General features: G+C 40.0%; 1 protein-coding gene across 2 annotated transcripts in view; it reads right to left on the bottom strand.

Moving 5' to 3' along the window:
- Window positions 1-14781: 14781 nt before the first annotated feature.
- The window catches only part of LOC145492242 (ubiquitin carboxyl-terminal hydrolase 9X-like), a 177418-nt gene continuing 174512 nt past the window's right edge, over window positions 14782-17687 (bottom strand). For both annotated transcript variants that reach the window (XM_081471606.1, XM_081471605.1), the window contains exon 68: window positions 14782-17656. In XM_081471606.1, coding sequence (XP_081327732.1) covers window positions 17456-17656 — 201 coding nt within the window. In that variant the 3' untranslated portion in view covers window positions 14782-17455. The remainder of the gene's footprint in view (window positions 17657-17687) is intronic.

Genomic DNA, 17687 nt, shown 5'->3' on the forward strand with positions numbered 1-17687 from the left:
CATACATACATACATACATACATACATACATACATACATACATACATACATACATACATACATACATACATACATACATACATACATACATACATACATACATACATACATACATACATACATACATACATACATACATACATACATACATACATACATACATACATACATACATACATACATACATACATACATACATACATACATACATACATACATACATACATACATACATACATACATACATACATACATACATACATACATACATACATACATACATACATACATACATACATACATACATACATACATACATACATACATTTTATTTGTTATCAATTAAAATTACAATTGTAACATGCCCGCGGATAGCTGAGCTAATCTAGTCATGTTTGGACGAGTTATTAATATACAACTAGGTACAACTAAATACAACTGAAGGAAACAAGAGAACTAAAGAGACTAGAATTGACAACGATGACTAAAGACAACTAATAAACTAACGATATTACAAATAATAATTAACAACAGTTACGACGAGAGACTACAGATACACTAAAGCGAAATTATTGAGTATTAATGAATACATACTAGGAGGAAAATAAATTCAGCTTTACTTTTTGAACGATTTCTGTAAGATCAATATAACAGTCTTCTGAAGCTAGAATTTCAAAAAGTATTTGTTTTATTTTCCTCTTAAAGGCATTTTTTGGAAGCTTTCTTAAATATATAGGCATTTCATTCCAAATTTTTGTTCCGATTCTAGAAAATGAATTCACTTGAATTGAGAGTCTAGAACTTTGTGTGTAAAAATTATTTGAGACAGAGGATCGAGTATTGTAAGAATGTATATCAGAAATGTCTTGAAAGAGATCTTGAATGTTTCCAGGAGCATTTCTGTGTCTTATTTCAAACATAAGGTTAGCTAAAAGCTCATAATACAAAAATTTTAACGGTAAAACACTGGCATCAATAAATAAAGGAATCGTATGTTGATTTCGCTCAGAAAAATAAATAAAGCGAAGAGCTCGCTTTTAGAGCTTGAGAAGCTTTTCAAGGTGTGATTTATATGCTTGGCCCCAGGCCACCAAACCATAAGTTAAATAAGGAGTAACTAAGGATCTATAAATAGTTTAAAAAGTTTGTCTTGGCAGAAAGTGCCGTAGTTTACAAATCAATCCTACAGTTCGGCTTATTTTAATGGCTACATGATCAATATGATGTTTCCAAGAAAGATTATTGTCAATTATTACACCTAGATATCTCACAAATTCTTTACATTCTAGAGCCACGTTCATTTGTTGATCATTATCGAATATCATAATTTTGGGATGATAAGTAAGTTTTCTCTGAGCTGGTCTAAAGATAACAAAATTTGTTTTTTTTAATATTTAAGGTTAATTTATTAGCCGTTAACCAATCGAACAAATTGCAGAGTTCTTGATTTACAGTCGACTCAAGGGACTTAAGATTTTTGTCAGCATATACGGCATTCGTGTCGTCAGCAAATAAAAAAAATGTAAGTTTGTCAGAGGATTCTTGGATATCGTTGACATAAATTAGGAAAAGTAAAGGGCCTAAGACTGAGGCTTGCGGCACACCACAAGTGGTATTTTGCCTTTTAGATATATATTTCGAGCCAAACCTACTCTAAAGCCCGAAAATGATAGCAGTGAAGATAGTTAAGTGGATCATCGCTTGGAAAAAATACACTTTGCTGATCTTGTGAAGGAAGCAAAGTCAGTTGCATTTCTTTTTGTTTCCCGCCAGTTTTGAGTTGGATGGAATGACGTCACATAAACTGCCAAGTACAGATTCAAAATGGTGGCGTCCAAAGTCTAATTTTAGACTTCTTTCGCGACGAATTTCTTCAGACTAGCAGGCACTTTAGAGGCTGAAACTTCGGTAAGTGAAAACCCAATATATGTTTACTTGCTATAGGTGGAGACAAAAAGGTAAACTTTTTGGAGTGACGTCCTTTAAGCTGTGACAACGGCGACGCTAAGGGCAACGCCAAGAAAAAAAATGTAACTTTGCAATTGTCTCGATTTATTCTAGTTGTCAATTGGTTTAGAAACGAGCTACAACTGAATATGTAAAGAGCCTGTTCAAATCCAAACCGAAATACAAAACATTAGCCATTGCGGTACACATTCTTCCAAGTACAAAGAATTTGATTCTTTGAAGTTTTGTTTGCAGAGTGCGTCAGGAAATGTATCACGTTTGATGTCGCCCATGCGAAGTCATTGTCAGCTCATTAAGCTTTTTGTTTGGCGCCATTCTGGGAGACTTCCATGTAAGGGTCACTAAGGTGCATGTCGTAAATTTTTAAAAGAACCCGTAAACGGTATTAAGATGTCGTTTTGTGAGCGTGGCCCCAATTCAATTTCACCCCTAAGAGGTAAAGAGGTACCAATTCTAAAACATCACAGTAACTGCTACTATGACAATTTGGTTAAAATAGTGATAGAGACAATTCATCAAATACCTTCTACCTGCACGCTAGGGATCATTTTGCAGCTACATGACCCCAGAACATGTAACAGTTTTAAAATCATATTCCATACATATAACGCAGCATAAAGAGGGAACCTATAGCGGGGACATGATGCACCGACCAAATCACAACATGTACACGCAGAACAAACTGCGCCATAAGCATGGCCCTGGGACATCTATCCATTTTACTCACACACTACGGGGCATTTTACAGGAATGTGTAGAGTGGACATGCAGGATAGACTGCAAAACAGTCGTTTTCGGACGTTTCGGAAGGCGCAAAGCGCCGTAAGCGCGATCCTTGCGTGTGAAGCGCGCGAACCTCATACGCCCGTCGGACGCCCCTAGGACGCCCGTAGGGCGTGTGAGGCGTCTCTCCCCATTCTCCCTCGCCGTTTTTACACTTGCTCCAGACCCTTCGTTCGAATATTGACCGTCGCTCGCGTTCGCAAAAAAATACGACTGTTTTGCAGTCTACATGCAGGAGGTACAAAATCACAACTAACACAGACCATTAAGGTTACAATATACCTTCAGGGGTGTCTCGCGTGCAAGCCCTGTAGCGCGTGCAGTTTCAACTGTAGATACCTAAACCCCTATTAGTCCGGTCTGTTAGGTCGGAAAATTACGAAAATCGTGACAAGACGCGTAAAAGCACCAAATTTGGCACAAATGTAGTTCAGGGTATAACTAATCATTTTAGAAGGGGTGCCACAAAAAATACCCCAGGGGAGGTGGGGAGGGGATATTTTTGTAAATGAGTCTCAGTTGTGGTGTGTCGAAAACCACGTGCCATTATTAGCTATGAAAGAATTCATTTTGTTGACTACAGTGTGGTTGAAGTGTTGGTATAGGTAAAATAAAGACAAAAAATGAAAATTGAATAAAGCTGTTCTCAAATGTAAAAATTTAATGCCTTTTTGTGTAAAAAAGACAAAAAAAAGACGACATATATGCGTAGTTATTATAAAGCTTAATTCGATATGAATTTCACCTCATTTGTTACATTAATGTTTTAGCGAGAAGACATTCACTAAATTCCTTTTATTTAAATTATTTGTAACTTAATGAAAAATATGTACGGCTCTTCTTTGAACAATAAATGGTAATGAAAAGCCAGCGGTGTTTCCATACAACATCCGCTTTACCTCCCGGTGACCGGGTTGACAGCGGAGTGGTTGAGAGTGAAGTTTCTCCTTGTTTTACACGAAATTTCACTATATGTAAACTGTAAGTATCACCTCATATTGTATACTTCATGCTTCAATGAGGTAAAATTCATTTCGCTATGATGTGAAACAAGGTCGACTTGTAGAGTTCGGCAATTTTTATTTTTATCCGTATATGTGAGCCGGTGTTCAATAAACGTTACTCTGAATAAGCGTTATAACTTGGGATAAATGAAAAACTATGAGAAATCACCAGATGTTATAAAAAATGGTTCAAGAAGGAAATTTTGTAAGGTAATTCCCCCGAAATAAAACTGTCAACAGATTTTTGTCCAAACTTTGTCTACTGAATATTTATCATATGAGAACTTTAATTATAGAATAAAAACGGCGGGGGGGGGGGGGGGAGGTGCCCATGCTCGTTAAGGAGCAGTGAGACATTGAAAATGTCCCATTTTAGCATTATTCAATGCTTATTACAAGAACGCATTCCAAGTTATTGTAAAATCTTTGAGAGCCCAGACTCATGAAAACACGCCTCAAACTACAGTTAATACTGGTGTCGGACTCAAATAAACTTTTTAAGTTTGATTTTGACAGACAGCTGAATCCTTGTTAAAATATTGGAACCAAATTGCTTGCTACGGCTATCAAACTGCAAATAGAAAAGACTACAGTGCAGCTGCTATTTTCCTTATTTCTTCAATTTTCAGCAATAAAAATCACATCAGTCTTTTCTCACGCAAAGCTAATGATTAGTTGATTAAAACGACTGGAAAAAAAATTGGGGTGCCCGTGTTCGTTAGTGAGCTATAGCCATTTTTCAACTGACAGAACTCAATATCAAGGCAAATCCGCCATGTTTTCAGTGTGCGCGTGCACGAGCGCGCGTTTGTGACGCCATAAATTACGCGCAGTAAGGATGCGCAATGCAAATGTGAGGAATAAACGAAAAGTTATGGAAGAGCAAATTTCATTTAGGAGATGGATGGTGGCCGGACCAGAAACCGCTCGAGTGTTGCAAGAGTTCGAAAGTCAGTTAAAAGGTGAAACAAATGTTGATGAAAAGAACAAACACTACGGACAAGGACTTTCTACACAGAAAACCTTTCAAAGTCGTGTCAAGAATCTTGTAAGTACAATTTCAGAAATGGGAAACCCTTTTAAGGATGACTGCCCTGAATTACTTGCCCTTGACCCGCTCAATTGCGCAGATGCTTCTGTCGTGGATGCTGTGCATAAAGTCCAGGAAATTGGATTACGCCAGCACAAGAAATTCGTAAAAGACGTCATCGATGAAAGGACTGCGTCGATTCACGATACGATTTCAAAGAATACCTTGCCATTGTTCAAGCGCCAGCAGCCGAAGCAAATCTCCAAAGCGTCCTTAAAGTTGACAGCGGTAACAAGTGATCGTTACCTCTTCAGTCGTTTATATATTGCCAGCCAACACCGCGGCGGAGATCTTGAAGAGTTCTTCAAGCATGAAAATCAGTCGTATCCACCTTCTTTGTCAGAGTTTAGCAATCTCCGATTCGGGAAAAAGTCTGATTTGATTGCATGCGTCAACAAAGAAAAACCACCAGCATCTTATGACGTCAAAGTTTTTGATGGAGCAGCTATTGTGCATGCGCTTCCAGTTTCATCCGTCGCAACGTTTTCTGAATATGCAGATTCCAAGTTCTTACCTTTCCTGGAAAACCACTTGAAGAGTACCAAACGAATCCACATTGTTTGGGATGAATACCGAGTGGAGAGTTTGAAAGAGGCTGCCCGTGAGAAGAGAGGGAAAGGCGTGAGACGAAAGGTGGCTGCGCATGTCAAGTTACCTCAGAACTGGCATGCGTTTCTCCAAGATTCCTATAACAAGAAGGAACTGTTCGACTTGTTAACCAAGCAAGTTGAAACAGCTTCCTTTCCAGCTGACAAAGCTGTCTACATAACTTCGGGTAAGATGCTAACCAATTTTTGAGTAGGTCTTTTATATAGACACCGTTCAAACTTTTTATGTCCATCAAGCCTTGAAGAACGGTAATACTGACTGTACCATCTTTAATTTTAGGTGAAAACGTCATCTCAAGTTGCCCCAGGAACCAAATGCGTAGCTGCAACCATGAAGAAGCAGACACGCGGGTTCCCGTACACCTTAAAGATGCTTTGGATAGGGGGGGGGGGGGGGGGAGAAGTATCTTAGTTCGCACAGTTGACACAGATGTTATTGTTATTCTAATTGCGCAGTTCCACACGTTGTCTTCAACTTGGCCTGGATTGCGCTTTTGGGTCGCTTTTGGGATGGGAAAGAATTTCCAGCTGCTTTCCGTTGACACCATTTGTGGGTATTTGGGCGAGCAGAAATTCTGTGCGCTTCCATTTTTTCACGCGCTTATTGGTTGTGACATCACGTCAGCATTCCTGAGGAAAGGAAAGAAATCTTCGTGGTAGGCCTAGAAGGCGTACCCTGAAGCCACAGAGGCTTTCCTTTTCGTGAATGATAGCCCCTTTCTTCCACTTGAGATCAACACTCCTGTGTTTGATGTCCTGCAGCGCTTTGTGGTGATTCTTTATGACAGGACCAGCCTTGCTACTGATGTGAGCACTGCTCGACGAGAACTCTTCACAAAAAAGAATCGGGCGCTAGAAAACATTCCCCCAACAGAGGTAAGAACCTATCATACACAAAATTCGTTGGTTTTTGTTTTTGCTAAATTTGTATATGATAGGTTAACACGTGTTAGGACAACGCGAAAAGAATTAACCAGTTTAGCGAAAAGACGAGAAACATTTCAACTAACCCAACCTTTTCTGGTATTGAATCCACTTATCAGTTTCTTTTAGCTAACCAAAGCCTACCATAAAGCTATGCTGGACTTGAACCTCTTGTTATTCTAATTGGGCTATTAGACACAAACACAAAACCGAGCCTGAGTAATGTAGTTTAGTCATTTTACAACGGCATTCGTCAAAACTGGTACGTAATAAACACATTAAATGCTACAGCCTCGCTTTCATGCAAGCGTTTGAGTATTGCGTAATTTCTATGGGCCTTATGCCCCCCCGGAAAGCCAAATCACGTGGCACCCCTTCTAAATTCGTTTTTTATGTCAAAAGGAACATCTGTGCCTAATTTGGTGCTTTTACGCGATTTGTCACGATTTTCGACCTAACAGACCGGACTATGTATCAAATTAAAGCTTATAGAGCTGGCTATTAACTATACCAAGAATTTTGAAATAAAATGAATTGTCGAATTTTTCACGACCACTAAATGCGAGCACCCGAATTACCTTTCGAAAGCTACAAGTCAAAGCAAATTTCGTTTTTCGCCAGTAAAAAGTTACAGAACATTTTCGAAATAGGATTAAAAAAATGTGGAGTGATCGTACAAAAATCGCTCTCGAAGAAAAAGTATTTCGAAATTCCCAGTCACGCTTTTGTAGTTTATATGTTAAACTAGCTACTGTCCAAATTTGAGGGCAATTGAACAAATTCCCTTTGAGTTATAACTCTTTAAAGTGTCTGCTTCAAGTGAAAAAAATTTTTCGAGAAAACAGCGCTAAGAAAAATCGAGTCTATCTTTTCGTCGAGGGTCCCATGTCGAGGGTCCCATGTCGAGGGTCAAGGGTCCCATGTCGAGGGTCAAGGGTCCCATGTTGAGGGTCGAGGGTCCCATGTCGAGGGTCGAGGGTCACATGTCGAGGGTCGAGGGTCCCATGTCGAGGGTAATATTTTTTTCTGGGTTTTTTGTTTTACTCCTTGCTGTAGGCTCGATTTCCGCTGCTCAGTCGAGTCCGGTCTACATGTTCTTCCCCGATTTGGTTAAATGTAGTCCTCTCGATTCAGATATCTTTTTGGGTCCCATGTCAAGAGTTTTTTTAATCCTATTTCGACCTGATTATTATCTATAACCTTCTATAACATTCAAAGTCCGGTTTTTCGTGTGACTTCATCACGCTGGATGCTTTGGCCGATGTACTAATGCCATCAACTTTTGAATGGCTATCGGCGTAGAAATAAATCTAAACATTAAGTTTTGCAGTTGTTATTTCTTCAACAAAAAGATAACACATAGAGATAACAGAATGTGGTTCGCATTAATATTTGTATTGATAGTGACAATGTTGTGTCAAAGTGCCTCACTCGCTTCGAATTTCACATTTTTGGCTTCAAATTTTTCACTGTGGAAAACAAATATTTCCGCAGCATATTTCCGCATACAACCTAAGACAATCAGATTTTTCTACTCCTAGATACAACACTGTTACTTATAGGAAGCACTCTCTGCGTTATGTAGGACCCAAATTATGGGGCAAACTGACAGATCAGCCAAGACACTGCACTACAAACTATATTCGCGAAAGGGATATAACTCGCTTAATGGACACCGGCTGTAAGGGCTGCATCCTATGCCGCACATAATGCCCCTCAAGTCATTTATTTTTTATTGTATTAATATTAGTATTACTATAGTTTTTTAGCAGTGTCCCCTAATTAGTATGGTGTATTATTTCCAGGCTATAAGGTTTTTTGACACTTTAATAAAGTTCTCACTCTGACTCAGTCACTCACCCACTCACCCACTCACCCACTCACCCACTCACCCACTCACCCACCCACCCACCCACTCACCCACTCACCCACTCACCCACTCACCCACTCACTCACTCACTCACTTCCCTGGCTTTGTTTGTGTACTTTTTTTGTATGTCGCTGTAGTCGTTTAGGTCGTGTTACTACCAATGCGATTTTGTGGAGTGTTGGCTTCATTGTTTTCCAGTGTTATTGACGGGCCGCGATGAGAAATATTCCTTTGCCATCTATCAAACAGGAACTGTAGGTGAAATCTGGAGGCGATGGAAGCTTTGGAAGCAAATTTACGGCTATTTTCTTATTTCGGTAAATTCGGTGTTAAAAAAAAATATCTGTGAGTTTTTCGATCTAAATTACCACTGTCCTTCGGTAAACTTGCAGGGCTTTGCGATTGGTCGCGATGAAAAATATCTGTGAGATTTGCGAGCTCATTCACTACGTTTAAAGGATGTAGCTTGGCTAGAAGACGCTCGGTTTATTTTTCTAATTTTCCATACATTTGTTTGTAAATTTGGCCGGGTGGACGCGGTTCGCGGGAAAAAAAAATACAGACAAATGTATGGAAAATTAGAAAAATTAACTGAGCGTACCTCTAGCTAAGCTACATCCTTCAAACTTGGTGAATACAATCTTCCACCTAGTATTTTATACCTAGTCAGAATGAATGATAGAAAATAAATAGAGGAATTCAAAACATATTAAACGTATTCATGGAGAAACTTTTCAAGCAAAATTTCCTCTACGTGTTCATTCAAAGAACTATTTTCACTCGGGAGAAAGCCAGTTCAAATCCAGTTCTATTTTCGCGGCGGCCGTTTCTAATGCTGCTATTTCCCTTTTTTTCTCCTGAAAATCCTGTTTTCATCTGGATGCCTACTCAACTATCAACAGAAAAACACAGACTCACATTTTGCCATTCGGCAGGAGCGAACTGTGTGATTTCTTTCATGACAATAGGCCCTTTGCAGCTAAGCGATCACGTGACCTATTTTTCATAAAATTATGGGCTATAACTTAACGAATGCCAGAAATGGAAAAAGCATGTCGAAAATATTAAAATGGCCAAGTTTGAGGTCCCATCATTAAAGAAGGAGATTTTGTGACGGTCCGAATTTTTAAAAGAATAAGAAGATTTGTGTCGAAAAAGTTGCTGGAGAGCAAGACCTTGCTCTCCAGCAACATTTTGCATACAAATCCTCTAAATTTTCCGAAAATTCAAACTGTCGTATAAACTTACTCCTTAATTCCAGGGACCTCAAACTTGGCCATTTTGCTATTTTCGATGCGCTCTTTCCATTTCTGGCATTCTTTAAGTTATAGCCCATAATATAAAATTTTTTTAGGAAAAATTTGGTCACTTGACCCCACCTGCTAAGGGCCTATTAAGCTTACATAGTATTTCCAGTATTCGGTATTTCGGTATTCGGTATTTTCCGGTATTTCCAAGGGCGGAAGCTGCGTCTCTTATCTTGGCAGAGGTTTCTCCAAGTTCTTATCGTTTAGCGCTTGCTTCCTTAAGTTTAAACTTTAATTCTTGCCTCTTTTCTGTCTTTTCTTCAATGAACCTTTCACTTGGGCTAAGTAACTGACTTTTGCTTGTCGGAAGAGAAACGTCGCTCCTTTTCGGTATTCCATACTCGTCCGCATCATTGTTCAGTTCAGCCCGACGTGGAGACCTTTTTTCGTGCAGGAGATTTTAAATTTGATTCAGGGCTTTTAACTGCTGTGTTGACGCTGTTTGACGCTTCAAGCTGCTTTTTACTCTCTCAGGCGTAGATACAGCGCGGACAATGTTGAGGTGAACCCTTCAGTTCCTTAATTCCCCTGGATATTGTAAAAGATCACAGTCGATATCCGACAGAAATTCCTCTATTGATTTCCTATAATTCATTCTGATTTTCAAAACTGCAAAAGACAAAATGCCCGTACGCGTTGCTGACTTTGATCTTCTTCAAGTGTTTGCGGAGTGGCGCCAAAACGTTCCCAAGTGGGCGGGTAAACTTTGAAGTTTTATTGTCAAAACTTTGAATTTTGATTGACCGGCAGTTGCAAGCGACGTAAGACTTTTTTGAACGTTTAGTTACGGCATGTATTTCAGAAAATTTATTGAAAAGTTCGACTGATCGTGTGACAGGAAGTCACGCCAACATTTTACCAAATTAGGTTTGATGTTAATGACAAAGCAAACACACTTCAATGTAGTGAATGGGGTTGACAAGCCTCCGATTCACGACTCCAACGATTTATGACATTTGAAAAAAAAAACACTCAGAAAAAAAAAAAATTACCCTCGACCCTCTACCCTCGACATGGGACCCTCGACCCTCGACCCTCGACAAAAAGATAGGCTCGAAAAATCTTCTGCTTCGCAAACAAACTCCGCCCACAAACGCCTTCAACTGGGTTCTCAGATAACTGAGCCAATCAGTGCAGGGAAAGTTTACTACCGTTAACCTCCTGGTGAAATAGGCCCTTTGCAGCTAAGCCATCACGTGACCTATTTTTCATAAAATTATGGGCTATAACTTAATGAATGCCAGAAATGGAAAAAGCATGTCGGAAATATAAAAATGGCCAAGTTTGAGACCCCCATCATTAAAGAATGAGATTTTATGACGGTCTGAATTTTTAAAAGAATAAGAAGATTTGTATGGAAAAAGTTGTTGGAGAGCAAGGCCTTGCTCTCCAGCAACATTTTCCATACAAATCTTCTAAATTTTCCTAAAATTCAAACTGTCGTATAAACTTACTCTTTAATTCCAGCGGCCTCAAACTTGGCCATTTTAGTATTTTCGATGCGCTCTTTCCATTTCTGCCATTCTTTAAGTTATAGCCCATAATATAAAAAATTCCTAGGAAAAATTTGGTCACGTGACCCCAGCTGCAAAGGGCCTATTTACGCGCGAATCTCTGAAAAACCCTTGTGTTTCGCGATGCGCTCAAGGTGCCAAAAGCGGAGAGATAATTTTTCTGTAGCTCGGTTTTTCTTAAAGCTGGTCTGGCAAAATGGGGAAGATACGAACGCTAGAGTGGCTGAGCGAAGAAAACAAACAAAAGAAAGCGCGGGGAGCAACTGTGGGGTTTGTGGTCAACTGTGCATTGATAACATTTCAAATGGTCTCAATGAGTCGGACGATTCGTCGATATCGGACTCATCAGAAGAGAACCTTTCTTTTCTCTTACCACGAATATTTTGCCCGCCTTATACGATAGCTATAGCTTCATCCGCGTGGCGAACTTTCGCTTCTTCACTCATTGATGTATTTTCATTCGTTCTTCGCTGTTTTCGCTTTTTCGAACTGGTCCATGTTTTTAACGTGGTCCACGTGGTCTATGTTCACTTATAACTTAATAGAGTTACACCTAATACCAAAAATGCTAGGTAGTCAGAACAACAATGCTGATCAACTGAGTAGTCAATTTGTGACATCCCTACAGGTAATTCCCGCGAAAATCGTCTCGGTTGATTGCACACGCGCCATAGGGCTGTCAATCAAGAGGTAAACTTTCACTTCCGGCGAAAACGTAAAACCGCCATTTCTCCGCCAATATTTAGCCTTTTTCAAATTTTTTTTTTCAGAAATTAGAGATTATTCTTCGACCACTACTTTGACCCAAAAATCCAAATTTGAAGAAATTTGCCGACCCGAAGGTATACGGTAACCTTAAGCACAGCAGCGAGAACACGTATCAGGTGTAAAATATCACGTATCACACGATAAAAAGCGTTCTTTTTGCAACATTCGTTGCTGCAACATGCCGCACAAAGTTCGACCAAATGAACTTTGGCGGGAAATGTTGCAGTGACAAAACATCGATATGAAATCGTGTGGCACGGAGAACTCAGAAAATGCGACACCTTGCGGCTGCATGTCCCCGGGACACGTAATAGCTGCAGTTGCGAATGTGTGTGCGTAAAAAAGTTTTGTCCCTACTGTGAGCTCCTTTTAACAGTGCCCGCTACGTTTCCACTCGTATGTATAAAACAGGATTTGACTGCGGCTTCATGTCCCCGGCACATGTAATGGCTGCAGTTGCGAATGTATGTGTGCTTTGATGTTGTCCCTGCTGCGGGCCTCCGATACAGGCACCAGCTACAGCCCCTTCATGTGAACGAAACAGGAATTCACCGCCGCTACACGTCCCTGATTCGTGTTCCCGCTGCTGAGCTTAATTGTCTGTGTAAGTTGTGATTTTGTACCTCCTTTTGTCCCCGCTACATGTCCCTGTAGTGTGTGAGTAAAATGGATAGATGTCCCAGGGCCATGCTTATAGCGCAGTTTGTTCTATGTGTACATGTTGTGATTTGTTCGGCGCTTCAAGTCCCCGCTATAGGTTCCCAATTTATGCCGCGTTGTATGTATGGAATATGATTTTAAAACTGTTACATGTTCTGAGGTCATGTAGCTGCAAAACACAATACAACTCGACACTAATTCACACACTTCGCTCGATCACACGAGTTCATGAATAATAATGCAAAATTCAAATTCTCACGAAATTATTTGTCTTCCGAACATTCTCCCGTCTTGTCGGGGGTTTGTCGTCTCCCGTCTTGTCGGGGTTTTGCCCGAGTGTGACATCTCCCGCCTCGTAAAATCACCAAATCCCATGTCCCGGTCATAATTAGGATCCCGAATCTCGCTCCCTTTTCCCTTCAAAATCCAGAATCCCGGCCCCGAAATAAGTATGCTACTTACCGGCATAGAACTCCTTTCTGTCAATTCAAGATAATGCACTTTAAATTTCATCGCGTGGCTTTAACCTTTTTCGTACAGAGTGCACTATTGGTATGGTTTGGGGGTTGACGTCGCCAAAGCACTATAAGTATTTAAATAAAGCCTACGAGTCCCCAGCTTCTACGTTCGCTATGAATGATCAACTGAAAGGTCTATTTCCCTCGTCTGCTTTGTGCTTTTTGGGGGCTGGTTCTGCGTCTGGAATCTCGTTCACTGGACTGCCGTAGTCACGTGGTCTTTTTGGTGACTTGATTGGTGATAGTGCGGGCACTTGGCTGTCCGCCATGTCTGTTAACTTTAATGTTTGTACAATAAATGAATTTATTATATAAACACCAGTGAAATACCAGGATTTTTCCTTTTACTAGAAAAGCATATCTTCATCGCGCGCAGTGAAGATACTATTTGTACTAAATTTGTTGATGTATGATCGAGACATCTTCGGGTCTTCTTCGGTCGTCTTCGACAATCGTCGTAAAATGTTCGGAAATGCTCGGAACATGTTCGGAAGCGTTCGTCTGGCCTTCGGAACAGTTTTGGAAAATCTTCGGAAATCTTCGGAAAGTGGCCGGAAATCTTCAGAAGTCGTCAAAAACGTCATTAGTATGTTTATATAATAAACAGACTCAATATCTGCTGCGTTCACTGGTGAAATATCGAGTTGAACACTCGAAGATAAAATTCGTATTCACAAGCGGGCAAGTAATATCCTCCATTCCAATTAATTAATTAGGCTTGCAGCAACAGGGGTAGGTTGGGGTAGGTACATGGGTGGTGCATGTACCTACGTTACTTCTGTTATCACTTCAAAAAACTATAAATTTATTTCAGAAAGCCCCTTGCTCTCCTTGTGGTACTTTTCTCTTTTGAACAAAACCAATATTTGCTCTAAACGCATGCGCAGATTAATAAGCCTTAGTGTCAACTACTTAACAGATGGAAGATACATTTCATACAAGATCACGCTGAACGCTTTTCCTTGTGGTAGAACCCTAATAAGCCATGCGCATGCGTTCTAGCATCGTTAGCACGATACAGCTGAGAATGCTACTGTGACCATACTGACCGCGTGTCTTTTGGAATTACGCCTAACTTGGTTCAAGAAATATCATCTGTTGTTTCCAAACTACACTAGTGTGTTTATTTCATCCTTTAGTTGTCTCTATCAGACCAAAATGTTCATACCCGCAGCCGAAACTCTCCCGAGTAAGTGGCATTAAAGCTCGTTAAATTGTACAGAAAACCCAGGAAACTGCTCAAATATTACTGCTGACTCCGTGGCACCTACTGAAAGCATAAATTTTATCAGTCTCTGAAGGGACTCGTTCACCGATGAAAGATATCTCTGACAAGTAACGCTGTTTACTTTCAATAACTCTCGTTTAAACGCTTGTCAGTTGTTTTAATCGATATCAGTGTGTATTTGAAATTTAAGTGGTTTTATTGTGAACGCCAAAAGTGGAAACAGAACGTGCGGTTCCGTGACAATTTGATAATTAGATTAGTTCTTGTTTATCGGTCAAAAGAAAATTTGCGTTTTAAATAACGTAAATCGTTCCTCTTCCATTTCTTCATCCGACATTCAACTTTCTTCCATTTATCTCCAGTTGTGAAAAGAATACAAGCACATCGTCCGTGTGTTTTGAGTTTCAGTTTACATACCTTTGCGAGGAAAACAAAAGTATCAAGTTACAAACGTTTTCGTGAAGAGTAAAATTGTCACGTTCGCTACTTAAATGTACTATTTAATTTAAAATGCGCAAAAATCAACACAAAACACTTCAGTAAAATTCGAGAGCTGTCTTGACAAACGGTAATTAATTGTAAGTTATTCTTGGACTGTGAATGAAAATACACACATCAAACATACACACTGCTAATCATCAAAATCCCTAACTGACTAGCAAGGTCAATACAAACCAGGAGTGAATGGCAGGGGTTATACAGGAACTGTGTTATGAGCACTGCGTCAGAGCTATACATTACACTCTGCACTATCCGAGATTATCTCACTAGTTTTAATATATAGCTCCCCGAGCGGGCAAGATGAACCAAATCCTGCGCTGTGATTGGCTACCCGAGCGGACAAGATGGAGTAATCTACTTGTGTTACCGACTCGGGACTTCCCGCCGTGTCCCGCAAGAAAAATTTCACCAAAAGCCATGTAATAATCCGTTATTGCCCGAGCTTGTTTGGTCAAGATGGCTGGATATTGGCCTCGTTCTTTTTATGGATGTTAATGGTCCCCGCCTTCATCTCGGTCTATAAATAAGCCAAAAAAGAACCTGGCCTAAGTCTAACCATCTTGACCTCACGCTTGGTCAATGTAGCTAACGTTTAGACACAAGTGACACTTGGGTAATTTTCCGAGCTTCTTAGTGCGCGTTCCCCGGCAAAAAACACGTGTGTGGGCAAACCGTGGTGCGAACGTCAAAAGTTGTCTAGCTTGTATGGAGCATTTTCCTAAGATTCCTTTAGCTTTAGACTAGTCCATTGCCCTCGTCGTTGGACAAAGGTAATTTGTAGCTCAATTTCGTTCCGTTTTATTGCGCCTTGTTAAGATTTTTATGTATTTTGTCAGAACAAGCCGGTTCGCAAACGGTTCGTTTTCTCATCGATTTCTTTGTCATGTATTACTTCCGAGTTTTACGCTCTGCCGAGGAAATTAAAAAGAAGTTGTAATTCTGCCAGCAATGTGATCGTGAATTGTTTGGATCGAATTTGGATCTATTTATAGAGCGAAAGGTCAATAACCCATATTTATAAGCTTCTTGTTATATGTATGGCTAGCTCCGTGAGCGGGCAAGATGAACCAAATCCTGCGCTTTGATTGGCTACCCGAGAGGACAATATGGCGCTATGTTGCCTGCTTGGGTTTACCCGCTCTGTCCTGCAAGAAAAGGGTGTTATTTTCCCATAATAAATCCTTTATTCACCAAGTTTGGTCGGTCAATATGGCTGTATATTGGCCTCGTTCTTTTTTAGCGTGTTTACGGACCTTGATTCTGTTCGGCCATAAACCCGCTTAAAAAAACTTGGCTAATGTCCAGCCATCTTGACCTCACGCGTGGTCGATAACCCATGTACACCTAATTAAAAAAGAGAAAAAAAACGTCAAGAAAAAAAATATATTAGTGTATAAACCATAAACGATTCGACTCAATGGTTTTCTGGGAAGCTTGCGAACTAATACTAATTGCATTCCTGCATACCGTGTACATACACATTGAAGCAGTTTCAGACGAGATCAGCACGCGGACTGTATGGCTTTATTACTAACTTTGTTATGATATTGAAGAAACTGCAGGATTGCTCGCATTGTATAGAAATGTAAATTTTCCTTTGTTTTCTAACCTAGCTAAATTTAGGAAGACATGGGCAGCTTCCAGGTTTTTCCGAATCCCATCTCCAGGCAGCTGACCTGTGATCGTTTAAATGCCACCAATAAATACAGCGTGGAAAAAAATTCCAGACAGTGGTTCGGAGATTAGCCAATCAAATTCGAAAATTAAGGATACCAGCCTGCTGAGACAACTCTAATCTTCTTGGAAATTGAATTATCCCGTAGTTACTAAATATTCCTCCGCAACATCGGCGATATCTCCATCATATGTACAACCTCCAGCCAATGCACACCAATTATGGCTGAACGTAAGATAGCTCAGCCAATCAAATGGGATTAACATTAGTATACTAGTAGGATTCCACTATTTTTTTTATCGCGCAATACGGATACTTAAGCGCAAATAGTGCATCCTAGTACGCAGCAGCGCAAGATAAAACAAGAAACACTTGTAAACAAAGGTATTTAACCTGTAAAACCTGAATAAACAAAACCATAAAATACTATGTCGGAACCAAGAAAGTTTGTTAAAAGTGGGGTTGTACTCTAATTTCGGAGAGCTAACCAAGCAACAGATGAACCAAATAACGAGAAAAGAACAATGGTCAATACTTCTATTTGTACTTTTCATAAGCTCTAAAATTATTCCATTATTGTTTTTCTTTAAAATCTTTACAGAAAATTGAATTCTTCGTAAATGAATGATGCATGGGCTATTGTTCATTCTGATTCTATCAGACTGAAAAAAGGTCCTCAAAGACCTACACCACAACCAAGCGCGCCACAATAACACTATCGGAAAGTACTCCAACACTGATTTGCTCAGTCAAAGGAAACGGCCCTCTACATTAAATAAAAATAAATTAGCACTTTTCACTTTAACTCCAAGTGATCGAAACAATCATTGTAACATGTCCAATAAGCGCAATTTGGTTTTACTTCTTGTTTGCGTGGGGCTTGAGTCAAAATGATGTAAATGCCACTGTAACCAGGCCGTCGTGGTTTGGTGTGTTGTCGTGAAGGTACCAGGTGGGAACACACACTCCACCGTGGCTAATGCAGTTGATAGGTGGTTCATCAAACTTTTGTTTGTAGCGACTAAAACGCCTGGTGATCAGTCGGACTCTTCATTTAGGAGCTTAGTCGACTCATTATCTACAGTATCACTGTTATCCAAAGGTGGGATATGATCTGTAACCGGAGGAGACTGGTTTTGAGAATCCCGAGAAGGACTTGAACGCTGGGCATTTGGAGAAGCTTCGTCTGCCGAGGTCCCATTTTCCCCTTCCACATCTCCCTCAGGCTCCTCTTGGTCCTGCAAAAAAATAAAAGCATTTAATATGAAG

The sequence above is a fragment of the Orbicella franksi genome, chromosome 7 (assembly GCF_964199315.1).
Source record: "Orbicella franksi chromosome 7, jaOrbFran1.1, whole genome shotgun sequence".
NCBI classification, from domain to species: Eukaryota; Metazoa; Cnidaria; class Anthozoa; order Scleractinia; family Merulinidae; genus Orbicella; species Orbicella franksi.